The sequence below is a fragment of the Falco punctatus genome, assembly GCF_963210335.1.
Source record: "Falco punctatus genome assembly, chromosome: 3".
Taxonomy (NCBI): domain Eukaryota; kingdom Metazoa; phylum Chordata; class Aves; order Falconiformes; family Falconidae; genus Falco; species Falco punctatus.
This window is the reverse complement of record NC_137582.1, coordinates 936,953-963,991: the sequence shown is the minus strand read 5'-3', so window position 1 is coordinate 963,991 and position 27,039 is coordinate 936,953. Positions and strand designations below refer to the sequence as shown.

Below are 27,039 nucleotides of genomic sequence, written 5' to 3'. Positions count from 1 at the left end.
TGGGGTCGGTCTCTTCTCCCAGATAACAGGTGGTAGGACAAGAGGAAATGTCCTGGAGTTATACCAGGGGAGGTTTAGATTGGATATTAGGAAAAATTTCTTCACCAAAAGGATTATCAGGCATTGGAACAGGCTGTCCAGAGAAGTGGTTGAGTCACCATCCCTGGAGGTATTAAAAGATGTGTTAATGTGGAGCTTGGGGACATGGTTTCATGGTGGACTTGGCAGTCCTGGGTTAACAGTTGAACTTGATCTTAAAGGTCTTTTTCAACCTAAATGATTCTGTGATTCTATGAATCATGAGAACAGGCTGCTTTCATAGACAACCAAAAACATGTTTTCAGCCCAAAATGCGATACATTAAGTTAGTTGATGAATACACGAGGAGGACAAAAGTATCAAAGAACAGACAAAAAATAAATGCCTGAGGAAGAGGCCTTTTATATATGACTGCTCAGCCAATAAAGGAGTCAGGAGCAACCCGAGTAGTAGAAATCCTACTTCTGAAGTATGCAGAAGCCGGTTTGCCTCTCGGGCGGGCACACCAGCGCTGCTGGCGGCTCTGCGCAGGGACACGCCGCCTCGGGAGCAGAACGCGCCGGCCCTGAGGGATCGTCCGGGCGGGGAGCGCGGGGCCCGGGGCCGGCCCGCCCCAGCGCCCGGAGCTGCCGTAGCGGCCGCGGTCTCCGCCCCACCCCGTTGCCAAGGCAACGCGGCGGCGTCCTGTAATGGCGGCGGCGGCGGCGGCCGGAATCTGAGGGGTGGCCATGGTGCGGAGTGAGTGTCGCCAAGAGCCGCTTTCCTCCCCTCCCCAGTGTCCCTTCCCTCCTCTCCAGGACGTGCCCCACTCCCTGGCCACCGTGTTCCCTCTTCCCACGCCTGTGCTCTTTCCCTGCCATCCCCATACTCCCGTAGCAGCTTCTCTCCCCTCCTGCCTCCCTTCCTCTCCTCACTTTGCTTGGTTATCTGGTTGCCCTGCTCCCTGGTAGTAGCAACCCACCAAGCACAGCACAGGGGCGTGCTTGCCTCCCGAAACAGCCCCCAAGAGGCCCAGCAGCGGGCTGGCCCCAGTGGGGACCCCTCCGTGTGTGGGGCAGTGCCCTGCAAGAGGAAGGTGTGACAGGGTGGCTTGCATCTGGGCCTAGAGCTGCCCTTGCTGTCCTTTCCCTGCAGTCATAAACGTTCAACGCCAGGTGATAATATATATTTTTTTAAGGTAGAAGTAGCCAATGCAGACACTTTATCAGAGATGTCAAAAAACCCTGAATGAGATTAAAATACATCATACTATTACTTATGAACACATAATCTTTTACAGGTAAAGCAACATGACCAAAAAGACTGGGTACTCATACATATCACTCAAGAAAAAAACTCCTGAGGGATTTCCTTTCTCTCTGATTTTCCCTGTAATCTATTTTGATTGTGTACCATCACTGGACTGCCAGTCCCTTGCTGGACTAAAGCAGTGCTTTGGAAAGCAACTCTTTCTCTCTGCATGAAGCTGGCATAGGCCCGCTTTGAGCTGGTGCTGCCTGAAGGAGAATGGCTTCATCTCCTGAATAGTGTGGCAAGAATTAGAGCCTTGAAATAATGGTTGCATACTTCACTTCTTTGAAATACAGGTTCCCCCCACTGTTTCTTGATATACCTGCAGCTGTCTGCCTGCTTATTCTTTCAATTTCTTTAATGCCTTCCTTCATATCTCCTCTGTTTTGAATAAAACAAGTAATTTTTGGAAACACAGCTGTTAGTTCTTCAAGATCTGTTATCTCCAGTTGACTGATGCCACCCCTTATTTCCTCCTGTCATCGCGGGAACACAGGAGTAGCTGTGATCTCTCAGGTCACTGGTCTGTTCTGTTACTGTGCACAACATCAGTTGATCTGGCTAATGACCTTCTCAGTGAGAAGTGATGTTACAATGTGTTTCATCAATGTCCTGGGTAAAAGCTTATATTTAAAATTTGTTTTCTCTTGCAAGTTTGTTTCCCTCATTTTTCTTCCATGAGCTAGATAGCCTACCAAATGTCAAATATTCATTCCGTTTCCTACAGCAGGTCTCCAAAATAGGTCTCTAAAGCTCTACTGTAGCTTCTATTGTGAATGATGGCCTCTGCTTTGCAAACCACCTGGTAATGGAAGCGGATGTTTTTGAATAATCACTCCAACAATCACTTCAATTTTCTTTTCATCAGCTAAGGAAAATCTGGTTGTAATAAAACTGTCAGGAATAGTTTGTATGACTTCATTTTGTATAAAGCATATAGACTATAATGTTGTCTCCAATGCATAAGTATGCAGATTGTGGGGTTATCTCGCTCAGAAATACCTGTTTGCACTGGAAATACTGGCACTGAAAGATTTGCTACCAAACACTTTAGTAAGCAGGACTTTCTAATTATTATTTCCAGCAGATTTGCCAAGTAACTTATTAGAAATGTCAGTGGTTTTCATATTTTTGTATTTTAATATTTTCTATGAAGACTAAAATATTTAATCATTATTATTGCCACTTTTTTCTCTTTTCTCTATTAATTTAATCAGCTTTAATCAATGGGCTATTGAAGGGAAGATGTTTGTTAGATACAGCAAGCCTGCCCAACATGATTAAAAAAGAAATATACTTACCTTTCCCATTATGCCTGATGTGCAGACAGGATCTCTTCTTACATCAGTATCAGTATCACCACTATATAATTTTGTAAATCATGTCACATGAAACTATTGAAGAGAAAGGAGGTTTAACTCTGCTCATCTGCAAATAATATAATATATGCAAAACCAGTTCCCTAAGGCTGTAGATAGAGGAGCTTCACTGACACTTGTGAGTTTGGGCTGTTGTGGTACATAGTTTACCCAGCTTGTAGCAGACCAGTGAATGTGTGCAGCCATTCCAGGACCACAAATAAAACTGGATGAATTCACAAAACCTTCCTGAGACAAAGAAGCAGTGCAATAATACTTTTAGTTAATGCATAGTAGGAAAAATTTGTTTTCACAGATTTCTGGATTATTTTTTTTCTTTTTACTTATTTTTCTTCAGAGCCTTTTAGGAAGGCTGGCTAGTCTTTTCTCTTTATTTTTTTTATTAACAATCATGAACATACCTATGCTAATTTGATAAAACCCTATCCGTACTTCACTGTAGCTCACTGCTTGTCAAGGAAAGGGAAATGTTAGGGCTTTTTTGGTGCGGTGGACTGGAAACAAAGTAATAATATCTAGCTCAAGATTGAGTGCTGGTCCTCAGAATTCCTTTACCTTCATTATACAGAGCCTTTTCACTGTTTGAAAGATTGTCTGACATTAAATGTTACTGCATGATAATTGGCCAAAAACTCCTTTGCTGGCTGCTAATGAGCTGGTAGTGAGGATTAAATTTCATTCTAACATAAATATTTATAAGCATTAATTAGTTATGGCTTTGCCTCAAGCATGAAAAAAAGTAAAAAATACCTGCCCACTTTCAACATTTATTCTGCTTATTTCTGTGCACATCATGATGGCAAAAGAATATGATGACACACGGTAGCTGGTTTACTTCCCCCCCTGCTGTCTATGAGGCGAACATCTGGCATCAGGAAATAAAAGAGCGTAAAACACTCCATTGCTTGTCGACGTGAATCAATCTGCCACGCAAGCTGTGCTGAAGGTAGTGGATGCTGGATTAATTTCTGCCAGAGTTGTATCACACGTATGGAAGACTCAGCAATTTTCATATGGATTTTTCTAAATGTTACAGGTGACATGAGTGTGTTCCACAAATTATGTTTACTGTGGCAGAGTGCGGTGAACTTACTTGGTACTTGATGTCTTTTCGAGGTGATTTTAGTTTTGTTGGTGTTTCTACCAGACATCTATTTGGTATGGTGGAACAAAAGATTTTAATGATTCTATAAGTTGTTCATAAGTCAGATGGCAGAAAATTACTGAAGGGAAATATGACATCAAATGTTTCTTTCAGTTACTGAAGATCTTGTTAGAAGACGTGCAGAACATAACAACTGTGAAATTTTTTCACTGGAAGAGATCTCTTTACATCAGCAGGAAATAGAAAAACTAGAGTATCTTGACAAATGGTGTCGAGATTTAAAAATTCTCTATCTTCAGAATAATCTAATTCCCAAAATCGGTAAGTGCTTTCTAGATATTTTTTTTAATGGATTTACATGCATAATTTTGAAATCAGAAAAAAGTATCTGTTGAGTTATACTTTAAGGGAATTTAGAGTAAGTAACTACAGAAAAGTTCTTTGTTGATCTGCTCCTACAAGATTTTCTTTCCCTGTCTCTTTGGTAAATTTGTTCAGAAGCTCAGAAATTTGCAAGGGAAATTTTAAATGAAAAAGACAGTACTGAGGTACAAGTCAGTAGAATATGAGTGTGGAACACCCTTGATTCATTAAAAACTAAAAAAGTCAAGGTATGACGTAAATGTCCTGTCTTTGTGGGAAACAGATAGACAGTTTAGCATATACCGTGGACTATGATATAGGACTAGCTGTCTTCAGGTTTGTTTTAAAATTCAATTTTTATACAAATAGTGGGTTTTGTTAACATTTAAATAATTTTCATTCAGATAAAATACTTGCTTTTGTGCATAAAGACAAGTTTTTACAATGAAGTCTTAATGGTCTTCCTGCACCACTGGAGACTGTGTAAGTTCATATGGTCTGTTTTGTGCTATAGGTTCACATGTTTGCTGTGCTCTCTACAGAAAGATATGACATCAAGCCTAGGGCTGGAAAAGCTTAGACTCTGCAGGTAGTGTGTTGGTGAAGAATGAAAAGTCAGAAGTGCTCAGGAATTATATTAGCGTATTTCTTTGAAGCCCCTTAAGAGGAAGAAAGAAAAATCTCTGAAGTTTTAGGGTGAAATTCTGTGCTCAGGACTTGTAAGCAAAGGCTTTAAACTCTCTGGAGGGGCTTATCAGGAAACTGTATCTGTACTGGTAACATCTGCATTTCTTAGAGTGGAGGAATCTTCTCCCAGAGAGAATAAGATTGTTGAAACTGGTTTATGCTGCTCTGCCCCATCAAAAATGGGACTAAAATAAATTGGTTTTCCCTCTGTTACTGTGTCCCTAAATAAGGTGCAAGACTTCATCTTTTTTCAACACTCATACCTCCTTTAGGTTAGTATGGTATATCATATTACCTTTCAGATTATTGCTTTTGGGGCACAAGATTTTTTAAGCAATCTCATTTTTTTTTTTGGCGTATCCAATTTTTATCTTAACATAATCTAACTTTAGGAGTTAGGAAAGTATGTAACTTACTACTTTATATATTCTTGTATACTATAACAGCTTTCCAAGATAATGAATCAGGAATAAATGAACAAAACAAACAAACAAACAAAAAGCAGCACTGTATAAGTAGTGACCAAAAGGGTTGCCCATAGGGGCTGGGTTACAAAGTACTGAATTTGAGAAGTATTTCTTCCCAGTGGATATCAACATGTCCATGCAGAGCACACAGCAGTTCTGAGTATGCTTCAAAATAGCATAGCCTCACGGATTATACTGACTCTACTGGGATGTGCCTTTTCTCTTCTTGAAGAAAATCTTTACGCAACCCTCAAGATCAGACTTACAACAAGTTATAAGGCAACCACTCTATGGATGGGTGCTGGTTCTTTTCTGCACACAGAAAAAACTCCACAAGATACCATTGGCTTCAACACTTGTCTCTGTCACATCTTCATGTATACAGGCACTGTTGTTACAGAAATAGTAAGAAAAACGAACAGCCAGCCTAATCTGCACAAATCTTTGCTGAGAAATTAATTTCATCATTTGTGAATTATGAAGAAAATATCTCTCCAAGGCTTTAGTAAACTAAGTGATAGGATTCATGTCACCAAACTTTTAGACGTCTGTGTCTTAGGCAGTTACTGTAACCTCCTTTTATAACCAGTGATGAAGAAAAGGCGTTATTTTTGAGCATGATTTGGCTCACTGGTTCTAGACAACCAACTTAAGATAAGACATATTGCACCTTGAATAGCCTATTTCTCTTTGTTGATTATAGACAAGCCTAGAAAACTAACTCAGCTGTAGACATGATCTAAGTTGGTCAGATGAAGCTCCCTCTGCTTGAATTTCTTTCCTTGTCTCAGCAGGGACAGTTTGTACAGCAGTTGATCAGAGAAGCTTGTGAATTAGAGTTTGAGGTAAACTTTATAACTTCATTGGGTAGATTTTCCAATCAGATCTTTGAAACATCTAGTGGTTGGGGAGGAATTGGTGAATTGTGACACAAGTTATACTATGTACGTTGTCTCAGATTTATGTCTCTGACCTGTGAGTCATGTATCTCAAGTGGTATTTGCTTTTTTCAGACATTTTTGGAAATTACTAAGATTTGCTACCCTTGTCATGTGAAGTGTCAGGGGGCAGGAGGAATCCTCTCAACCCCAGGTGTTTTAACTATTAGCACCTCAGGAAAGCCAAGACTCTTCTGCCTAACCAGTCTGTCAGCGTCCCATTACAAGAACCCTTCACTGAACAGTCCCACTGGATTGGAGGGCAATTCCACTGCCTTGTTCAGGGAAACACGCCGACAGCATGAGGGGAGCCCCTCAGCGGGTCTGCCCACTTTGTTTAAATGTGTTACCTGCTGCTGACAAATGCTAGCATCCACAAAGGACTCACACTAACAGCTTAGGGAATAACACTATTAATATTAAATTGTGACAAATTAAGGTTCATGATCACTGGTGATAAAATTACATACAACTAAACTATAATCACTAATAACAGCTAGAATGAGTTAGTTATTTAGCATGCATAAGGCAAAGTTCTTACCCAATAGGTGTTCCTATGGGGGAGAAGACAGGCTTAGCCCGTTGACTGATCCCGGGAGTTACGACAGAGTCTTCCCTAACTTCTCCCCTCTCCTGTCCACTTTTTATACTTCATAGCACATTGCATATTCATTCATCATACACAGGATTGGTTACAAGTTTCTGGCTTCTAATGCAAATTAGTACGCACCCTCAGACAGCACTACTGAAGTTCTCTGCTAACTACGCATGCTCCTCAAGCGGGATTTTGCCCTCTTTCAGGGGGGCTATTTGAGTTGGAGGTCATGATCTCCCACTACCACAATTAGCTTTGTCTTATTTTCAACTAATTGTCTGTTGATGTGAGTGGATTGCAACATCTTATCATCCTGTTTCTTCTCATAGCCAGAACTTTCCTCACTTGAAGGCTTCTTTCTGCATAACTTAGGTAACGGTGGTTTCACTATCTGTTCTTTGTTTCTCATGCTCCCCAAGGCTGACTACCTTGACCAGAAGTCCCTTCATGATAACTTTAGAGAGTGAGTCAGCTTGACCTAGCTGTGTGAACACTGAATCAGAGCTGGGTAATCTGAGAGTTTAGACAACAATCCCCACCCCCACCCCCACCCTCCACCCCTTGCATTTATTTCAGTCCAGGACTAGCCCATTTCCATCACATTTAGGTGGAGATTGAGTGACTCTAGTCATACATATTGTTGTTACTAACTGGTGTTGTGTGCCCAGTGAGGTGTAGTAGTACCTTGGAAGCAGGCAGCTTTGAGATGGAGGTGTGCGTTAGTATTACAATGGGATTATTTCAGATGAGGAAAGTAATGTCACCACAACGGTTGGTTCAGCCACAGACTTCTAATGGATTCTTCATGTGACAACTGCTATGCAGCTGATCAGCTGTGTGGTCCCATCGAGTTTCCATTCCTGCAGGGAGCACAACAGGGCATGGCCACGGTGTCTCCACTCCACTCCATCCTCCATCACTCCTATCAGCATGCGTGGCTTAGGGAACTGTGGTGATGTAGATTCTGTGGATGCTAACTGTCCTGAACGTGATACCTGTAATTTTACTCTAAAAAATCTTTCTGTAATACTACGCTTCTGTTAGGACCCAATTTTCTTTAATTCCCACCCTCAAGGTGATTTTCCCACAACCCTATTCCCTCTTTACTTCCTTTGTGTATTCAAAGGAGGAAATGCTAGCCATTCTGACACAACACTACACACTGTGAACCTGATAATCTCAATAGTTTCTGGTGAACACAATACAGGTTAAATTCCAGATTAGAAGGATGTGTGTGGCTTTGTTCTGTTCATACTGAAGCCATATATATACTTAGTTGCAGAAATTTTAAAAAGGGAGGAGAGGAAGTTTCTGGAATTAATCCGGTAGATAAAAGATCTTTTAAAACTAAATCTGTACTAAAGCAGCCATTCTTTTCTGTATAAGTCAGTTTAAAATTCTGATTTTATAAAGATTGACTAAGTGTGGCCTGGTCCTTTCTGAGTTTCATGACAAATGGAATGTTTCACCATGGTTTTTGCCAGTCCTGTTGCATTATATATGTTTTACATTTACATGAATTTTTGATAAAAAATGTGTTTAAAACCTTCCTTATTTCTTTTTATTTTTTTTATTTTAATTTGTGTTTTCAAAGGAATTTCCTGGGTTTGTCTTTTCATTAAAATTAAATTATTAATGCTTAGTAATCTGAGACATATTCTGATTTGTCCGTCCTATTTTTCTGCTGTATTGTTTCTTTGAAGTGAAGTCAGCAAGTAAAATGATAATGTCTTTTCCAATGAAGAAAACTGAAATAACAGATCTACGTTTTCTTACAGAAAATGTGGGCAAACTAAAGAAGCTGGAATATTTAAATGTAGCTTTGAACAACATTGAAAGGATTGAAAACCTGGAAGGTCAGATTTTAAACAAACCATTTAACCTTTTCGTATTGAAACACTGAAGTTGTGACCTAATGTAAAAAAGGGTAGAAGCCATTAAGTATATCCACCAGTAAAAGTACTTTCATGACATTCAGAAAGAGCCTTTTTGTGTGCAGTGTTTCAACAAATGCTTTTTTGTAGGAAGAGCTCCCTACTGCTGAATTTATGTAATTGAACTTCCTTAAATGTATATTCACTCACTTTTTGCATACTCTCTCACCAGCGTTGCCATGTACAATAGCTCTATTCTTTAATACTTTACTAAGTGGGAATCCAAATTTTTCATGAAATTGGTGTTTCCCCACTGTAAAGATTAGATAATTTCTTATGTAGGTTAGGTGGAGCAATGCTGGGGGTTTGGGGTTTTTTTTCTGTTTGGTTGGTTGGTTGGTTTGGTTTTAATGCTATGCAGGCTGTAAAAAGTCTCTTGTGTAATGTTTCAACAGTCATCTTCAATTCAGCAATCAAATGTCACACACAAGAAGGTTCTACACTGTGCACAGGTTGCATTGGCAGTCTGGGGTATTTTTAAAGAGTTTTTCACATGATCCTTTTCTCTGTCATTCCATGAAGTCCTGTCTGTTTTATCTGTGTTTAATACTTTATCCTGTTGTAGTTCCATGTACAAAGATCTAGCATTTTCCAGTACCAAAATCTAAGACTCAGAGCCACCCATAAACACGTTCCATATTACATGAATACTTCTGATTTCATTGCTTTGTTTTCCTTGATCCTGATTCCTCCAGTTGCTGAGTCTTTAAAAAGTCCACTTTGACATGGGAACAATTAAAAAAAAAAAAAAAGCTGGATTTTGTTTGTTTATATGTTTGATTTTTAAGTCTACAAGCTGATTCAAGAGAATGGCTTAAATCGAATAAAAAATACACAAATAGGCTGAACACAAATTTATAGAAGTTGAAAAAGTAGGTAGTACATGACATATTTGGCAATTTGTTGAGCAACATCTGTTTTCATGCCAGTGAATTTTAAGTTTCTCTATCAGACTGCATTATTTATTGCTGTGATTTGTCATTTACTTAGGAGTCAGAACCTTTGGGAGGCAGACTTGCAAAAATTTGGTTTATTTAAATCACCTAAGAAATGGGTTTGAGTTGTTTATTTTCTTTCCACTCCACTATGCACAAAATAATTGCCAAATAGACCTGCAAAGGGAAAGAAATTATTACAGGGATGAGCATCTAAGTTGAGTTTGTTCTTAGCTAAACTTTTTTATTCTTAGAGCTAAGGTTATGATTTGTGGAGAGATTATGACAAAAGCAGAGGCTGATAAATTTTGGCTCCAGATTTTCTGGCATCTTGTTAGCTAATTTAGTTTCTGTTTATAATGAATTGTTTTGGTTAACAAACATTTTCTCCCCAGTATTTGCAATATAATCAGTGATAAAGTATTCACCATAGCTAAGTCCATAGAGTGGAAAACCTAATCTTGACTTGGAAACAATTTTTAGAAAACCTTATCTTTACACTTGAATAATGTTAGCTAAGATTAACATTACACAGAAATAAACCCCATAACTGATCATGCTCTCCTGAGGCAGTTAGCTACTCTTTTAGCTGACTAAAGACTCAGTTGAGGAGAGGTACCAAGGCAATCAGACTGTGAAAATTTAAGTCCAGTTAATCTGAAAATGTAAGTTTCATAGCTTATCTAGTGTACCAGCACTGACCACAAAACTTTGATAGTGTTAAGATTCAATATTTGGGGTTTTATTGATATTCTTTTTCTTTCTATAAATGTTGTGACCTCATAAACTTAAGCTGTGAGTCACTTTTTCACTTGTGGCTTGCAGAAGATGTAATCTGATAGGATGAAATTAGTATATGGACAATAAATGCATACAGTTTTATATTCAAGTGTGTGCTCTTGTGTGTGTGTGCGCGCGCGTGCGTGCGTGTGTATGTTGTGTACATTTATGTTATAGACAAATTGTTTTTTCATACAGGTTGTGAAGAACTGAAGAAACTTGACCTGACAGCAAATTTCATTGGTGAACTCTCCAGTATTGAAGCCCTAAAATATAATATACATCTGAAGGAATTGTTTCTAGTGGGTAACCCATGTACTGAATTTGAAGGTTACAGGGAATTTGTAGTGGCAACTCTTCACCAGTTAAAAGTAAGATTTTAAAAATTAAATTTATATCCATATCAATAATGAGCATTGTCAACTGAACATACTAATCCCGAACAAAATAAATGCCTGTGATAGGAAAGCTAGTATCATTTTTCTTACTGTCCACAGGGAATTAAATCCTATTCTGAAGAATGAGTAACTACAGTAAATAGTGTGATAATAAACTGGTTCTGTTTTGACTAAACCACACGCATTTGTTAACTTTTCTGTCATTTTTATTCAAGAACCTTAAACAAAGTTTTGAAAAAACAAATGCGTTGTACGGTTATGGCTTTTTTTCTCATTGGTTTTTATATACACATTGTATTTTAAAATTATTTTCATGACTGCAGGAAGTTACCACAGTGTTGGTACCATACCAACAATATGCACCAAACCAACAGTGTAATAAAAAGATAGAAGTTGGTGTAAAAATGCACTATATTGCATCAACTGTAAATAGGTACTTTGAGACTGAGGTTTTGTGCAATGACTGATCAGATGTAATGATTTCCTGTTATTAAAACAAGCAATCCCAGTCCTGAAATATGCCTCTACAATTTCCCTTGAAGAAGCACAGACACCTGCTTAACTTATTAAGACTAGATTCAACTCACTTAGTTGGCAATAAACTAACACATCAAAAGAATTATTTTTGTAATAGCTTTATGAGCTGAATCAAGGTCAGACAAATATCAGAAATGGCTGAAGGGACTCTTTCTACTACATAGTTTAATAAGACCAATTGAAAATGCAAAACCCCTGGAAAATGCAAAAAGCAGCTCTCACATGCACAACACCATTTTCAGATCTGAATGGCAACATGTTTTTAATTCTTTTTAATACAGCATAACTTACATAGTTCTATGGAGGCTTGAAAGGCATATTTTTAAATTTATAGAGAAGGTAATCTATCAAAGTTAACATACAGTTTAATGTGTTTATTGATTTGAATGTGTTTAAAATTTCTCACATATATATGTTGGGTTTTTTCCCCTCTGGGAAGTTTTTGGATAGTAAAGAAATAGAACGTTCAGAGAGGATTCAAGCACTTCAAAACTATCCAGAAGTGAAACAGAAAATCAGAGAACAGGAGCAAGTTTACCTTCTCAAAAGGACCAGAGAAAAAGAAGAAACTCAAAGAAGGATGCAAGAAAAAAAGGACAAGAAACAAAAACAAGTGGAATCTGAGCTTGAATGTAACAGGTAGCAGTAAGCAAGAACAGTTTGTGAGCAAATGTCGCTCTTCTCTATCTTCATTAAGAATTTTGTTTTTTCTCATTAAATAGTTTATAAAATTCCACTTAAATATTTTTGGTTTTATTGTTGATTCTAGCAGAATTATTTCTCCTCGTGCATGTTCTCTCTAATGAAAAATATAATTAGTTACAAACATAATTTTACTGACCTGCAGATAGTACAATAGAATTTTTGTTTCCAAACTCCTACCTAAATTTTCTGAGTGCCAAAATAGTGTAATTGATAGCTTCTTTCAGGAGAACAGCTGGAAATTGTTATTTAAGGTAATGCAGGGGTTCCAGAGAAAGCAGCTGTTCAGCTATCTGGCTTTAGAGTTATCAGATAGAAAGACTGAAATTGAATATTGCAGATCTTTTGCAACGTAAAAGGCTATGGAATGTTGATTTCTATACTTCTTCCACCTATTATCGCTGAGATTGCCTAGATAACAGAAAGGTTTTTGTCTGGGGTTGTCTTCCACTACAGTTGTCATCCATCCTATATTTAATCCAATAGAGACTAAGTTCCGTGGAGCTGGCTATGGAACTTTGTCTTCATAGGTCACAGCTGTATCATAAATATAGTTTTCTCTATATGTCAGTAGAGAATTTCTGAAGATTACAGAGGCTTAGGGCAAGGGGGAAAAATTATTCAGGTTCTAAGCTGGCACTTGAGGAGGTGCCTAAATAAAATATTGCTACCCTATAAATCTCTATGCTGCTGGCTGATATTAGGAATACTTAAACATCACACAGACTGAAGTTTTTTCACCTGGAAGTTGTGAGGGTATCTGAAAATTCTGCTCCTGAAATTAAATCTGTTGCATTATCTATCAGGGATTTCAGAGGGCTGGGCATAACCACATTGTCAGTTCTTAGTTAAGTCACTGAAAAATATTATATTGAATGTTTTTTTGATTGATGAAAGAGACAGAACAGAGAACATTATGCAAATATATAAGATGCCCTTCTTGGTAGAGATTATACAGCTATTAGTATTGAGTCAAAAAATATTATTGCAAGAATCCATTAGCAAGTACTGTTACTTTTTCTTCATTTCATTGGAATAATATTCCATGTGATCTTGTGTAGCCCAGACTCCCTACAGGACAAAGAAAAGCATCAGGAGGAAGGAGATGGAAAGCAAGAAACGTGGAGAACAGCTGAAGATGATGAAGAAGACAGAAGGTTTTGGGAGGAGCCTACACCATATACTCCAGAATCTAGATTAGAAACTCACAGATATATTGAACAAAAACGGAGAGCTAAAGATGATATAAGGTATGTTTTTGTTTTAATATATTCTATGACTTGAAGAAGGGGAAATTTTCAAAGTACAGAGGAGAGGTAGGTGATTGCCTCATGTTAAATTTACTGAGACTGGCAGCTTAAATCCCTGTTGCCTGAGCAAATATGCTTGTAAAATTTAAATGAAACATTCAGATTGTTCACTTTGGTTTGTTTAATTTTCTAAACTTTATTTGATACCCTTAATTTTGTTTTTTCTCAAATAAAGTTTTTAAATATAAGTTTTCTTTTTAATTCCATTTTATGGACTTCAGAACTTTCAATTTTCTGTCAGATAACTAATATATTTCAATATATCCAATATTCAATAATGTAGTTCAATGTTTAAATTCTTGCAAAAAGCATTTATCCAGTGTGCAGATTGCATTGTATAAATTCCTTACAGGCCATGCTACAAAATTTTTGCACAAGTGACACTGCCAGCAGCTTTTCTATGTAACTTTAGGAATTTTTTTACATACTTTATTAAAGATATTTGTCCTGAGTAATAAGTTTCTTCATGTTATCTGTGCTATCTGGCACGCTGAATCTGAAAATGTCTGACCCCTGAAATGTCTTTAAAACTTTCTGAAGTTGCCATTAGTTTTGCTGAACATGGAAAATTAATGCAGATACCAGCAAAAAAAGTTACTTTATTGCTGCTGTCTTATCAGTTCCACAAACAGTTAGCAATGTTTTTTTGGTTTTTTTTTTCTTATATAAACCCATTTGTGCCAGAGATTTTTTGAGCTGTTCTTTTAAAGGGCATGATTTTCAAAAGATGTATCAAGAGTAAGTATTGAAAAAGTCACTCCTAGGGAAATCTCCAAGGAATCTGGAAATCTGCATAACTTGTTGCTATTATTAATTCAAGGTCTAGCATTTTTCCAGAAGAACTACTGTGAAACCCAGATTCTAACTAGTTAGAATTTTGTCGTTTGGCATGCCTTGCTTTAGTCAAGAGCAAATGTGTTCCAAATGCTTCCCTCTAAATATTCAAGGACAGTCCAAATAGTGTTATAATAAAGACAGAATAAATCCTTTCTAGATTTGTATAATTTTTGAAGGCTTTTAAAGAAGTTAAAAATCCTTTCACACTTCACTTTTGGTGAAGTTTGGTGTAAGATTTTTGTTAGGTAGCATGAGAACCTCCCTTGACAACTTCAAATCATTCTTGCTGGTGGACAGGAGCTAAAATGTAGCTTTAATATAAGTTATTCAGTACAAAAAGATATTTATTTTAGTATAAAATTTACATGAACTCAATCAGACTAATGCTAAATTTGAACCTACCTATGACATGTTAGCACATGTTAAATTTACCAGATGTGTTATGCACAGTTGATAATAAACTGAGCAGCTTCAGCTGTTGTGAAATGAGTGAATACTTGTGGTTTCATTCACAGAAAATTCAAACAAATGTAAAATCAGTTGCAGATGAAAGGTGCACAGTATCTCCTTTAGCTACTTGCTGCCAGAACAAGGCCTTTTGGCTCATCTCAGCACAAAGTCAGACAAGTCATCTTAAACTAATGATTATGACATGACTGAATTTGCTTTAAAATGGTATACATGAACAGACAGATTTTATCTAGGAACAGATTACTAACAGCTGGAAGGTGGCAGGATATAATTTCCTGAAGTCTTTCTGAGAACTGCCTGTTTAGAACAGAATGGTGGTTCATTCACTTTGCATTTAAGTGTCAAGAATGGTGATTCAGATGTAGAAACTTTTAGCTCATAAATCCCACATTAAAGCTCTAATCTGTACTATGGAATAGTGTATTAACACATGGATAGTTGTGAATCATAGAGTCATAGAATCATTTAGTTTGGAAAAATCAGCAAGTCCGTCTGTCAATCCAGGACTGCCAAGACCACCACTAAACCATGTCCTTGAGCACCACATCTATGCACTTTTTAAACACTTCCAGGAATGGTGATTCCACCACCTCCCTGGGCGGCCTGTTCCAATGCTTGACCACCCTTTCAGTGAAGAAGCTTTTCCTAACATCCAATCTAAACCTCCCCTGGCACAACTTGAGGCCGTTTCCTCTGTCATATTATCTGTTATCTGGGAGATATCCCAGATATCCATATCCTGTTATCTGGGAGAAGAGACCAACCCCCACGTGCCTACAGCCCCTGTCAGGTAGTTGCAGAGAGCAGTAAGGTCCCCGGTCTGAGTCTCCTCCAGACTAAACAGCCTCAGTTCCCTCACCTGCTTCTCATAAGACTTGTTCTCTAGACCCTTCACCAGCTTCATTGCCCTGCTCTGGACACACTTCAGCACCTCAACTTATTTTTATGTAGTCATTCCAGTAGCTCCACTTGAATGTTTTTATTTCTTCTTCAAATCTATTGTATTTATAGACCAAATATTTTTTTATGCTTTTTTTTCCCCTATCTGGTCTAAATTTTACATACTTTATTTCCCTTATTAGTGATTTACCTTTAGTGTTCTCATAATTTTGAACTTAAGTAAGAAACTGTTTGGTAACAAAAAAAAAAAAAAAAGCAATGTATTGCATTGTCTTTTTGAGAAATGGCAGGTTTTTACATGTCAGCTTTTTTACAGCATGGCAAGTAGCCATGCACACTAGATTGACCAGCTGAAGAGTGGATTAACACAGTGACAATTACAGAGATGTATTTTTAAAGAAAGCATAGACATTTTTTAGCTACATGCAAGCAGATTTTTATTTTTCATGTTCCTTACTCTTTCTCTACTTGCTTATGACCAAGTAATTTATACAGGAAAATATCAGTACTACAAGTCTTAATGATCTGACAGTGATCTGCTTTGTTATGGCAGATAAATTTAATAAGCTTGTTCATTGCACTAAATGAAAACCAGATACATTGTTGATGGCTGGACAAAAATAGTGAAGGTTGAAGTCTCCATTGGTAATATGTATTGTATTTTTTGAAGGAAGAACACAACAAATAATGTAATAGATTTATCAACAAATAATCTATATGTATGCACTGTCGTCATGCTCTATCCTGTTTGGCACTGCCTGTAATCTTTTGACCATTAAAATTCTTTTTACTAGTGCAGAATAGTGATTGATAGACATGTTATTTACAGATAGGCTAAGCATTTGTTCAGTAAGAATAATTAAGTTATCATGAATAAAAAATTCTTTAGAATGGCTTGCACGTACATCAAATCAGTTAACAGTAAGGATACCTCACGATTAGTATGGCTATTCATAACTAGAAAAACATCCCATTTTATGTTTAAGCAATCCAGTGATTTCTTAAGATATACTAAATAAATCTGATTTATTACTGTGGCATAGTGGACATTGTAACAGACAGAACTTATTATTGGTGTAAGAAGTGATATTACAAAGCATTTACTCATCTATACATGATGCTTTTAATGTGGAATTGGACATTTGATATAATCTGTTTTGTTCCTGAAATAAGTTGCAATCTTAGTATCAAAAAACAGATAATTCTTTCCCCTTGCTGTCCTCTTCTTTCTTGTTTGCTATTAAACATAAACTACCAGAATGTGAAATGATAAATCATTTTTTGTTCTGTTTTTAAAGGGAATCAAAAAAGAGAGAGAAACCTCTTCGGACACTGATCACTGCAGAAGGAAAAGTTCTGAATGTGAATGTTCCTAAGTATGTAAGGTTAAGAGGTTAAACAGGGTAACCTCTTTATAGTTGGTTTGGGCAACTATATTCAAAATATATATTATATAATATATATATAAATATAATATAAAAATATATAACACCGTAAAAATAAGAGGGCTGAAAAATTCTCATTAGAATATGATTTTCCTTGTGGACAAACTGACATAAATTTATATTCTGATGCTGGAAAAAGAATTACTTTTCAGTGAGTAAAGTGTTGAACGTTGTTTAATTTAACATACTGGTCTCTGATGACTAAAGAATTTGTTTTTCTGTAAAAGATATAAGGCATTTTACTCTGTTCCTTCTATGGCAAGGCTCTTTTTCTTGAAGCATCTTGCTAATAGTGGAAAACGTTTAACTGGTTTGACTACTGAAGATAAATGTGTATGAGTAGATATGTAGAAAAATACGTCCAAGTAATATTTCTGGACAAAATAATTCTGTCCTCTCATGACAGATGTAAAACTGGCAGAATTGGAAAGGATATTTAATTAACTGCTACAGCATGAGGTCCTTTGACACTGCATGAGGTCTCTAGCAACACAGGCTAGTGATACAGGGAGGTCTCTGGTATGTTATCATTGACAAAGGCACCTGGGTATCCAAGTGTTTTGGAACGAGTTTCCAGGGATATCAGCCATGCGTTACCATTGGTTTCACTTGACTCAAGCCTCCCTTTTCTAAGGGAAAACAGGAGAGAGAGTGCAAATATTTCCTTATAAACAGCTCCCCCACGAGCTTCCAACAGGAGACTGTGATCAAAAAGTGGCCTACAAAGGGTCATTTACCTGTCTGCTGCCCTGAGCAAGTTTTTCCATCTTAAGACTGATATAGCTACAAAATAAAAGCTAAGAACATGCTTATCATTAGCATGAAGAATGCTTTCTAAATCTTGGAAATTTTTAAATCTATACAAATTCAAGGAATTTTAAAACCTACATTATAGGAGCAGCGTACAATTTTCAGTGGTATAGGGAAAGTTAAAGGTAGTGGCAGAAGAATTCGGGTTTATTCCATCTGTACCAGGAGATACTTACCATTGTACTGATGTACTTTTTTTGTAAAAATCTGTTGAGTGAAAAAAACTTAATTAATTTTCTAGGTCAAAGAAACTAAGTCTATAATACTTTAAATTTTATGTTGATAGAATTTGATAATGCCTCTTAAAAAGCAGACACATTTAGAATAAAGCTCTAGCTATCTTTTTAGAAGAAATATGGTCCCCTGGAGTCCACTGTTAGTAGCAGTCCTGTTCGTGTCACCCAAGTTTTCTCGATGAGAATTTTTTCTGTGCCCACGTATACCCAGATCAACGAGCAGTTATTGTCATGGCTTCAACAAGAATATCACAGCTCTTCAGTGCAATCTGGCAGTGTATTGGAGAGACATAAAGGAAGAGATGCAAGTAGACAGATGGTGTTCTCCAAAGTTTTTGCTTCAACACGAAAGTCTAATGTCCATAGCAATGTCCAAGCTTCTCTAATGTTCTTTTTGAAGGTTAGCAAAAGAAATGGCTGCATGCTGCTGAGAACAGCATGTTTCTCTTCCTCAATTCTAACTCATCTGCACCTAGAAAATTTTACAATTCTTTTCCCTTTTTCACCCTTCGTGTTCTAGTGAATTCTCAGAATTTGTGATGCAGTAAGAGAAAAAAGCATGAGCAGGAAGCAAAGCTATTTTGTATTCTTTGCAGTTTTCCATTAAAAAATACCCATAAACTAAAAGCTCCGTAAGTTTTCTTGCAAATTGACTGGATCAGAATACAGGAGAGCAAAGAGTGAAAAGTATATCTGGCAAATATTTTTATTGCTGAAAAAAATTTATCATCTAAACAGTTAGCATCTGAGCTTCTTTCTGTTACCTGAACCTGAAGTATCTAAGTATTTTAATGTCACTGAAATATTTCAGATAAATCGCATTAAAACAAAACCCTCTCATTTTATACTAATAACTATTTTATAAAAATAATTTCATTTCTATGTGGGTTTTATTCTGTTTTTTTCTCAAATACTTGGGAAATGTTGGGGTATATGAGCATAACTTGTAAGTCTGGACTAGATCTTACAGTTGTAGTAACAGGTATTGTTTTGAGTTTATAGCTGGTAAGATTCTTTCACAATTGTAAGAACTCAGCCCACAGATCACAAGCACACAGCTAATACAATCTACAGTCTCATTTTCAACAAATACTATAAAGCTTGTAGTCAAGGATATTGTGTAAATCATGTTTTGCTTTGGAAATGCACAGGCAGATATTTATATTCTAGGCAAATTAATTGCTGTGAACAAAGATGTGATTTTATTTTTTTTTATAAGCATTTAAGTTTAGAATTACCAAATTCCAGGCTTTTCATGCTTTTCATGAACCTTTTTTGTCTCTGGAGCTGTGGCTAGAGCAGACCTATATCCCCAGCAGGTGTCCCTCTCTGCACTGACAGACTGATCTTCATTTTAGCTGACCTTCAGTTTTTTTCTTGTGGCTTGGGTGAAGAGAACAGAAAAGGAGTGTAAGAACGACTTTGATTGAAATACCAGTATTTTTTCAGTTCATGAGGAAAAGGCAACTGTTTCTAAAATGAACATGTGACATATAGTCTAAATGGTATTGTATTCATCTAAAATTGCTGGCAATTGAAGTATGCTGCAATGTTCATTTATTCACTCCAATTGTATTTACCCTGGAGGTTTTTCTTGTCATTATTATTAGGCTTTATTTCTCTTTGAAAGACGATGAAGAAAATAACCAGATCATCTTGGATCTTGCTGTTTACAGGTTAGAATTTTTTTGTATCTTAATTTTTGCCATCCTTAAGTTCTAATACACGGTGTTTCAGTTATACTCCCCTCTGTAATGGGGACTTTTCAAGAGGAAAACGAATAACATAGAGGGTAATGGAATCAGTCCTGAAGCCTGTGCCAAAGAAATGAAGCTGAATAAACCAAAGACCCTTCAGACTGTTCTGTTGCTCCTGAATGAGGACTGTGTCTAATAGTCCTTTTTGGAATTTATGTTTTCTGCAGTCCACAGACAGGTTTCCTCCACATCTGTCCTTTTATACTTATGTAAATATTCTTCATTCTTCGTTTGCAGATTTGAATTGTAAGGAATGGGGGGGGTTCCCCATTCTTTGGCCCTAGCAGTGCTCCAGTACAGTTCATGTCCTTCTAGTTAAATTCTTCTTCTCCCCAAGACAGTAGGTTAGCCTTGTCCTACTTTCCTTGCTTATGGAAAGAGTCCATGGTCCATGCTATTGCCTCAACTGTGCCAGGCCATTCCCTGAAAGCAATTTGGTTGAACCAGGCCAAAATATGACAAGGAAACCTGATAACTGTTTGGTAGTACATACTACTAAGCAGTACAGTGGCCTTGCCCCTACTTTGTGAAGGGCTTGGAAACCCACAAGCTTATTTACCCATAATAGGAACTTGTTAGAGTAAAGTTTGAACTAGTTTTATGGCAGAGAAACACTATTCATGCCAGAGGTTCTTCCCTTAAAACTCATTAATTTCCCTCAAATAGGCCTGCTCCATGTTTCTGAATTATAACAATTAGGTTTTTTTTAAAGTCTGAGAAAATCTGTTCAGGTACAATAAAATGTTGGATATGTTGTAATATTCTGTGCTCATTTGTAAGAAATGCAGACTAAAAGGTCTGAAAAATTCACCTGAGAAGTAACATTATAATAAAGTGAAATATAGAATACATCCTCATGCATTCACATGAGTTGTGATGTTAAAAGTGTAGCTTTTACAGTTCACAAATTTTGTTTGAAAGTACTGAAATTGGAAAGTAATGTGTTTTCTGGGAATGTAAAGTATTTCTGTTCATGGTTTTCCAGCAAATTCTGTGCAAAAAAAGGAACTTCTATTGTACACTTACTAGTTAAACCTTCAGAAAACAAAAGTAGCAAAATACTTTTACAATAGTAAATAGCAAGTAGATTAATTTTTGTATTGCTGTATTTTTTTCATATTTACATATTTTTTACATTTTACTCAAATGTAAAGCACTAAACTAATAGAAGACCTTTTCACTTTCCACACAGATTTTGAATTCCTGCAATTTTACAATAGCTGATGAGGTGGGCTTGACAGAATTTAGACATTATTTTAGTGGACATTCTGTGATCACACAGGAAGGTCATGTTTTTCTTTCAGATATGTTAAATCCTAATATTTCATATAACTTAATAACTGAAATTGAAGTTTGTAGTTTATAAACTGCAAAATCATCAATAAAGAGCTATATGGTCCATGCTGCTTATTTACTGGACTAGATTGTACATTGATTCATTTATTTCTATTTAATTTTGAAGACATTTGGACAGTTCGCTGCTTGACGTTGATGTCCAGCCAACTTACATACGAGTACTGGTGAAGGGAAAGGTTAGTATTTTTTTACTACATTCATTTCAAGTCAAGAGTTAATGCTGATCATAGTTATTCAGTGGACTCTGGATCTGACTTTTCTGAGTTACCTCCTTGTGCACCAATGCAGAAAAAACACTTGCATTATTTTGGACTGTACATAAACTGTGGAAGTCCTAACCAGAAGATGTGCAAAACCTGAAATGAAATTTTATTCTCTCTTTCTCTCCTTCTCTTTTATTCCCCACAGACAGTGTACCATAATTCACTTAAGAAGAGAGCTTGCTTGTTGCCCTAGGCTAGAATTTAGCAACGTCACAATCTGGAATTTATAGTTGACAGAAACAAGTGGATGTATATTCTTTTGAAAGGCTTTTAAAATGTCATTCCAGTTTTCCCTCTTCTCAGTGGTTTTAATTTTATCATCAGGTTTTTTTAAAATTCAAAGTACTTAAGCAGTAAACTAAAATCCCTATTTTTGACTGTGCTAACTGCATAAACAAAACTTCAGAATTACTTTACATCTAAAATAGACTGGATAATCTTTCTCATTTAATTGCTAATGTAAGTCATGCATCATTTTATAACCTTCTTTAGAAATTTCACTTCAGAAATGACAGCAATTCAGGAATATACATATGACTATACTTATAAGTAAAAGCTATTTAGCATGCTAATAATTTATTAGGATTAGTAATACTACATATAAAGTGAGAGGATTTAAACTATACCGTCCTGAAGATCAAAGGATGTGACAGTGATGTACAAAAGATATTTTAGCATGATATACTTCTCCAATCCCATGTTTTTTCATAGCCATTTCAGTTGGTGCTCCCTGAGGAAGTGAAGCCAGACAGCAGCTCTGCTAAAAGATCACAAACAACTGGTCATTTAGTTGTCAGCATGCCAAAGGTATGTAAAATAATCTGAGGAGGCATCATGCAAAGATACTTAAATGTTGTGAGTACTTTGAGAATGTTTCTGAGCTACAGGTAACATCTGACTAGCTAAAGTTATTCTGTCTAGCCTTTCCCATCAGGACATATTTTTCAAAGAAGGAACATTCCAGAAAGACAATTATTCATATAGCCAAACCTTAGGCATTAAGATCCCTTTAAAAGAACATTATGAAAATCAGCATTAATAGAGCTATTTGTATTTCCTTTCTTTTCAACAAAACCAGCTTTTCATATATGAAAAGAGGCTCTGCAAAACATGCAGTGTTGTGCAAATGTGTAAGAAAATGGAGTTTTTAAATAACTGAAAATAAGCAATTTACCTACTTTCCTTTTCTTCCTGTGAAATAATAGATCAAAGTTCCAAAAATTGTAAGGCATGCATATGTAAGAAAATTATGTTTTGTTTCAAGGGCAGGGATGATGTACTATTCACGTCACAGGTGATCTGAACAAGCCTTGCTTAATTCATTTTCCCTTCACCCTCTCCCTGGCTGGAAAGGATCTACTGACCAGCTGTACAAAGTATACGTAATCACAGAGCAAAAAGGTTGTAGCAACATCGTGTTTCAACTGAAAAAATGCTGCACAGCAGTCCCTTGTACTTAAAGAATTCTGGATAGAAGTCATATACCCCTGATATTCCAAACTCCTCGTTCTCCTATCTCACCTGTGCACTGATATTTGCCTGTATGGTATGATGCTGATCAGGATTCAAGTCAATTGAGAGTTCTTCTGGTAATTAAAAGCAAATTGGCTTGCAGTGGTTTTTTTAATTCTCTCTCTCCCCTGCACAGCCCAGTTCTTGCAGTGTAAATGAAAGCAACCTGCTAGGTATGTCTGCTTTATTTCCTCTCCAGTGCATGTCTCCCTATGGTTTTAGTAAATGTAGTGTGTACCTTGGATACATAAGTGGTATTTTGATTTGTGGGATGACATAATGAGTAGATGAGATAGAATCAAAGGTGGAACCAGGACACCTCCTACCCATTCCTACACATCTGCCAAAAAATTAGAGACTAAAGAAGAAATGATCAGTAATGAGGAACAGTTGAAGACATGGAGGTCAACTTGCCTTATTGAAGTAGACAGGGAGAAAGTTAACAGGTGGCCAGCCAGCAGCCAGCGGTAGTTTAGGGGACATTAGAGCTTAAACACAGGGAAGGTGCAGCAGCGTGAACCAGAATAGAGGACAAGGGGCAGAGAGAATCTGAGTGGCAGAAGTATCTTTATGTTTGGGACTTAGCAGGTGGGACGATGGCAAAAACAGGAAGGCATTTAAGGTGGGGCTTGATGTTGTCTGGTACAAGACTGAGTTCTTGGACAGGCAGGAAGAGCAGAGATGGATTGAAGGGCTTGGAGTAGACAGGGAACTGGAAGTTTTAGAAAGGTAGAGTTCTGGAGATGAGAATGGATTAAATAGTGGGGTTCTGGTAACCATGGGAGAGCTTAATCAACTTCAGCGTCTTCTCTCCTGTCATTATGTCTTTGGAGGGTTGGGCTGCTTTTAAGGCCTCTAGGACTGCATCATATATTTTTGGCTTTCAGAAATAAGGTAACCCTGCCCAAGGATAGTTACAGGAAAAAGATAAATTCTTGGTGCTCTAGCTTTACCTTCTGGCCTCTAGTAAGTTTCTCTGCTGTGTAAAGAGCAGTGGGAAATTGTGCTGCATATGAATCTGCCGGGGCATATCAATTACATTTTCTTCTGAAGGAAGAACCTTCAGCCACATATTATTTGGGGTCATTTCTTTCTCTTTGTGCTCTGATTTAATTGCAAGACTATGAAACTACTAGCTGGAAGTAAAAAGTTTTTCAGCTTTTAGCTTTTTCCACTTGTGGTTCTACACCTTCTATGTTTTCTTCTATGCTTCATCCCTGTATGGACAGCCTCTCATTAAATCACAAACTGTCACTCTAACATCAAGCATACAGTTTCATCAGGAGCTTGAAGAATGCTGAAAATTTTCCTCATTTGGTTAAGATCCATATTTTGTTAATGTTCAAAATTCAATTATATGAGAATTCATTTATTCCTAAATTTACTTCTTTGAAACTAAGGCCTTGACATTTGCCATTTTGGATAACATTTTCAAATGTTTCTGAACAGTTTTGTTTACTGTTTACTTGCCTTTTGGATATTTTAAGTATTATCAGTTTTCTATCCTGTAACCTGTTTTATTACTCATACATCTTGCTGGTGTCTTTGTGGATGATCAGTGCCTTAGAAAATGTAAATATTTTGAAGAGTCTCTGGATATATTTAACTCTGCTGCCTGCCTAGCAAAGTCATACATAAATCAGAAAAATGAATATTATCTCTTCATATTGTGAGAACTGCTTTTATTCCATGACTAAGTTTATATTTCACCTACATTTCACCTACCTTAACATTTTAGCCACACCTACGTATTTTACCTGTCTTGAGGGTCCGGAGCCTCCTTCATCTCAGAATCTCATGATTCACAGATATTTGTGAGACCTGAGAACAGGGAAGGTCTGTAGAATAACTGAGTTGATGTTCTGAGCTTTGCCTTGTTTTGGCTAAAAAATACTTGTGTACTGGGACACAAAGAGAGATGCATGAATGGTGTGCTGCATACTCTAATAGCTTCATTGTCAATGGATCAAAAAATCTGGATCCTGGAAAGCAGCTTTGCAGAAAAGGACTTGGGAGTCGTGTGGACACCAAGCTGAACATTAGCTGGCAATGTACTCTTCTGCCAAAGAAGGCTAATTGTATCCTGGGCTTCATTAGGAGCGTTGCCAGCAGGTTGAGGGAGCTGATCCTTCAGCATCGGTGAGACACACTTGGAGTACTGTGTCCATTGCTGGGCTCCCCAGTACAAGAAAGATGTGGACATACTGGAGAGAATACAGCAATGGGATGAAGGTCATGAAGATACTGAAGGGACTGAAGCATCTCATCTATGAGGAAAGGCTGAAAGAGTTCAGACTGCTCAGTGTAGAGAAGAGAAGGCTCATGGGGGATCTTATCAATGTATATAAATACCTGAAGGGAGGGTGCAATGAGGATGGAGCCAGGCTCTTCTCAGTGGTGCCCAGTGACAGGACCAGAGGTGATGGGCACAAACTGAAACACAGGAGGTTCCCTCTGAACATCAGAAAACACTTTTTTACTGTGAGGCTGACTGAGTGCTGGCACAGGTTGCCCAGGGAGGTAATGGAGTTTCCCTCCTTGGAGATATTCCAAAACCGTCTGGACATGGTCCTGGGCAACTGGCTCTAGGTGGCCCTCTCTGACCGGGTGACCACCAGAGCTGCCTTCCAACCTCAACCATTCTGTGAGTTTCTGTGAACTCCATGGATTTGCTGACCAAAGCTGGATTTGTGCTACTTCACAGCAATTGCATGTTAACAGACACTAACCTATTCTTCTTTGTTCTGTATTATAGTCACAGAACCTGTTCTCTTCCCCCAGGACTGAATTTGAGTGCACAAGTTATATTTTTGGGATACATATTCTTTTCAAATGCTCTCTATCCATACAAATTTTATTGATATTAATACGATGCAACCTAGGCAGCAAAGTATTATGAATAAAGATTAGCAAAAGCTGGAAGGCCAGTAGATATTTTTCTTCCAGAACATTATGGCTGAGATTATCAGCAACGTTTGAAAATAGTATTTTGAGATCATTAATTTAATATGAATTCCTTTTAGTAAGATAATTGGAAGAACAGAGTTCATGCAACTTCTTTCAGGCTGTATCAGTGATAATACCAGCCTAATGACTACCTTGCACTGTATTTAACCTTTTTGTTGCTGATAATTATTACAAACATAAAATTATTTGCAACTCGATAAATGACCTAGCACATTCCTTAGGCAATTAAAATGTTAAAAATGCTATTAAACTAAAAATAATCTCCTGTAATATGCTTTTTGCAACACTATCCTGAAAAGATCTCTCTCTCCTCAGTAACAGAACAGAAATCTGAGTTCAGTAAGTGTTTTTCACTTGCTTTAGTGAGTTAAACATTTCACCATTCATCTTTCAGCCCTTTCATAGTTCCCTAGCATTTAAAATGAAAAACAAAACCTCTTTTCTTGCCTCTTTGATGACCTTGCCACACCAGAGATGCTGGAGATACTAAATTCCACATGATGTAAAAGAAAACAACTAATTCTAACCTTCTTTTCTAGAAACATTTTTCTTGTACTTTACTGCACAACAAATCACTGCAGAATGGGTGTCTTTCTAAGGCAGTGTCTACCAACGTATTTTGGAAGGTTATCAAAACAAACTGAAGGACACAACATTCAGTGAAATGATATTGTGACACTTTCAAAGTGTAGTGTTTATGCCTTAATAATAATCTGTGCAGAGATTTTGCACAAGTAAGGAGTTGACAGTGACTACATTGTACATGCTTCATTTTCTGGGAAAAATATTTATGACATGATGCTTTTCAAACTTTGGATCTATGCTCTGGCAGTATTATCTTTGCTGATGATGCAGGAAAATTAAAACCTGCGTTTCTTTAATAGACTTTGAACAAAATTGGCATATTACATTGGTGATTTTATAAAATGTCATCAGTAGATTACATCAGTAGCATTTTAAATAACGTCTGAAAACAACCCAAACCTCAAACCCCGGTGTTATTAGCAAGCAGTTTTTATTTGGTGT

At 37.0% G+C, this 27,039-nt stretch overlaps 1 protein-coding gene across 4 annotated transcripts in view; it reads left to right on the top strand.

The window, feature by feature from the left end:
- Positions 1-27,039, top strand: part of DNAAF11 (dynein axonemal assembly factor 11) — a gene marked incomplete at its 5' end in the record, with an annotated part of 36,148 nt that overhangs the window by 4,232 nt on the left and 4,877 nt on the right. The window contains 10 exons of one of the 4 annotated variants that reach the window (XM_080377887.1): positions 732-777; positions 3,967-4,134; positions 8,642-8,719; positions 10,711-10,883; positions 11,887-12,086; positions 13,211-13,399; positions 16,966-17,043; positions 19,769-19,834; positions 21,378-21,447; positions 22,246-22,341. In XM_080377887.1, the coding sequence (XP_080234013.1) occupies positions 768-777; positions 3,967-4,134; positions 8,642-8,719; positions 10,711-10,883; positions 11,887-12,086; positions 13,211-13,399; positions 16,966-17,043; positions 19,769-19,834; positions 21,378-21,447; positions 22,246-22,341 (1,128 nt within the window). Of the gene's footprint in view, positions 1-731; positions 778-3,966; positions 4,135-4,580; positions 8,720-10,710; positions 10,884-11,886; positions 12,087-13,210; positions 13,400-16,965; positions 17,044-19,768; positions 19,835-21,377; positions 21,448-22,245; positions 22,342-27,039 lie in introns of those variants that run through there. The other 3 variants (XM_080377886.1, XM_080377889.1, XM_080377888.1) reach the window with 3 other exon arrangements.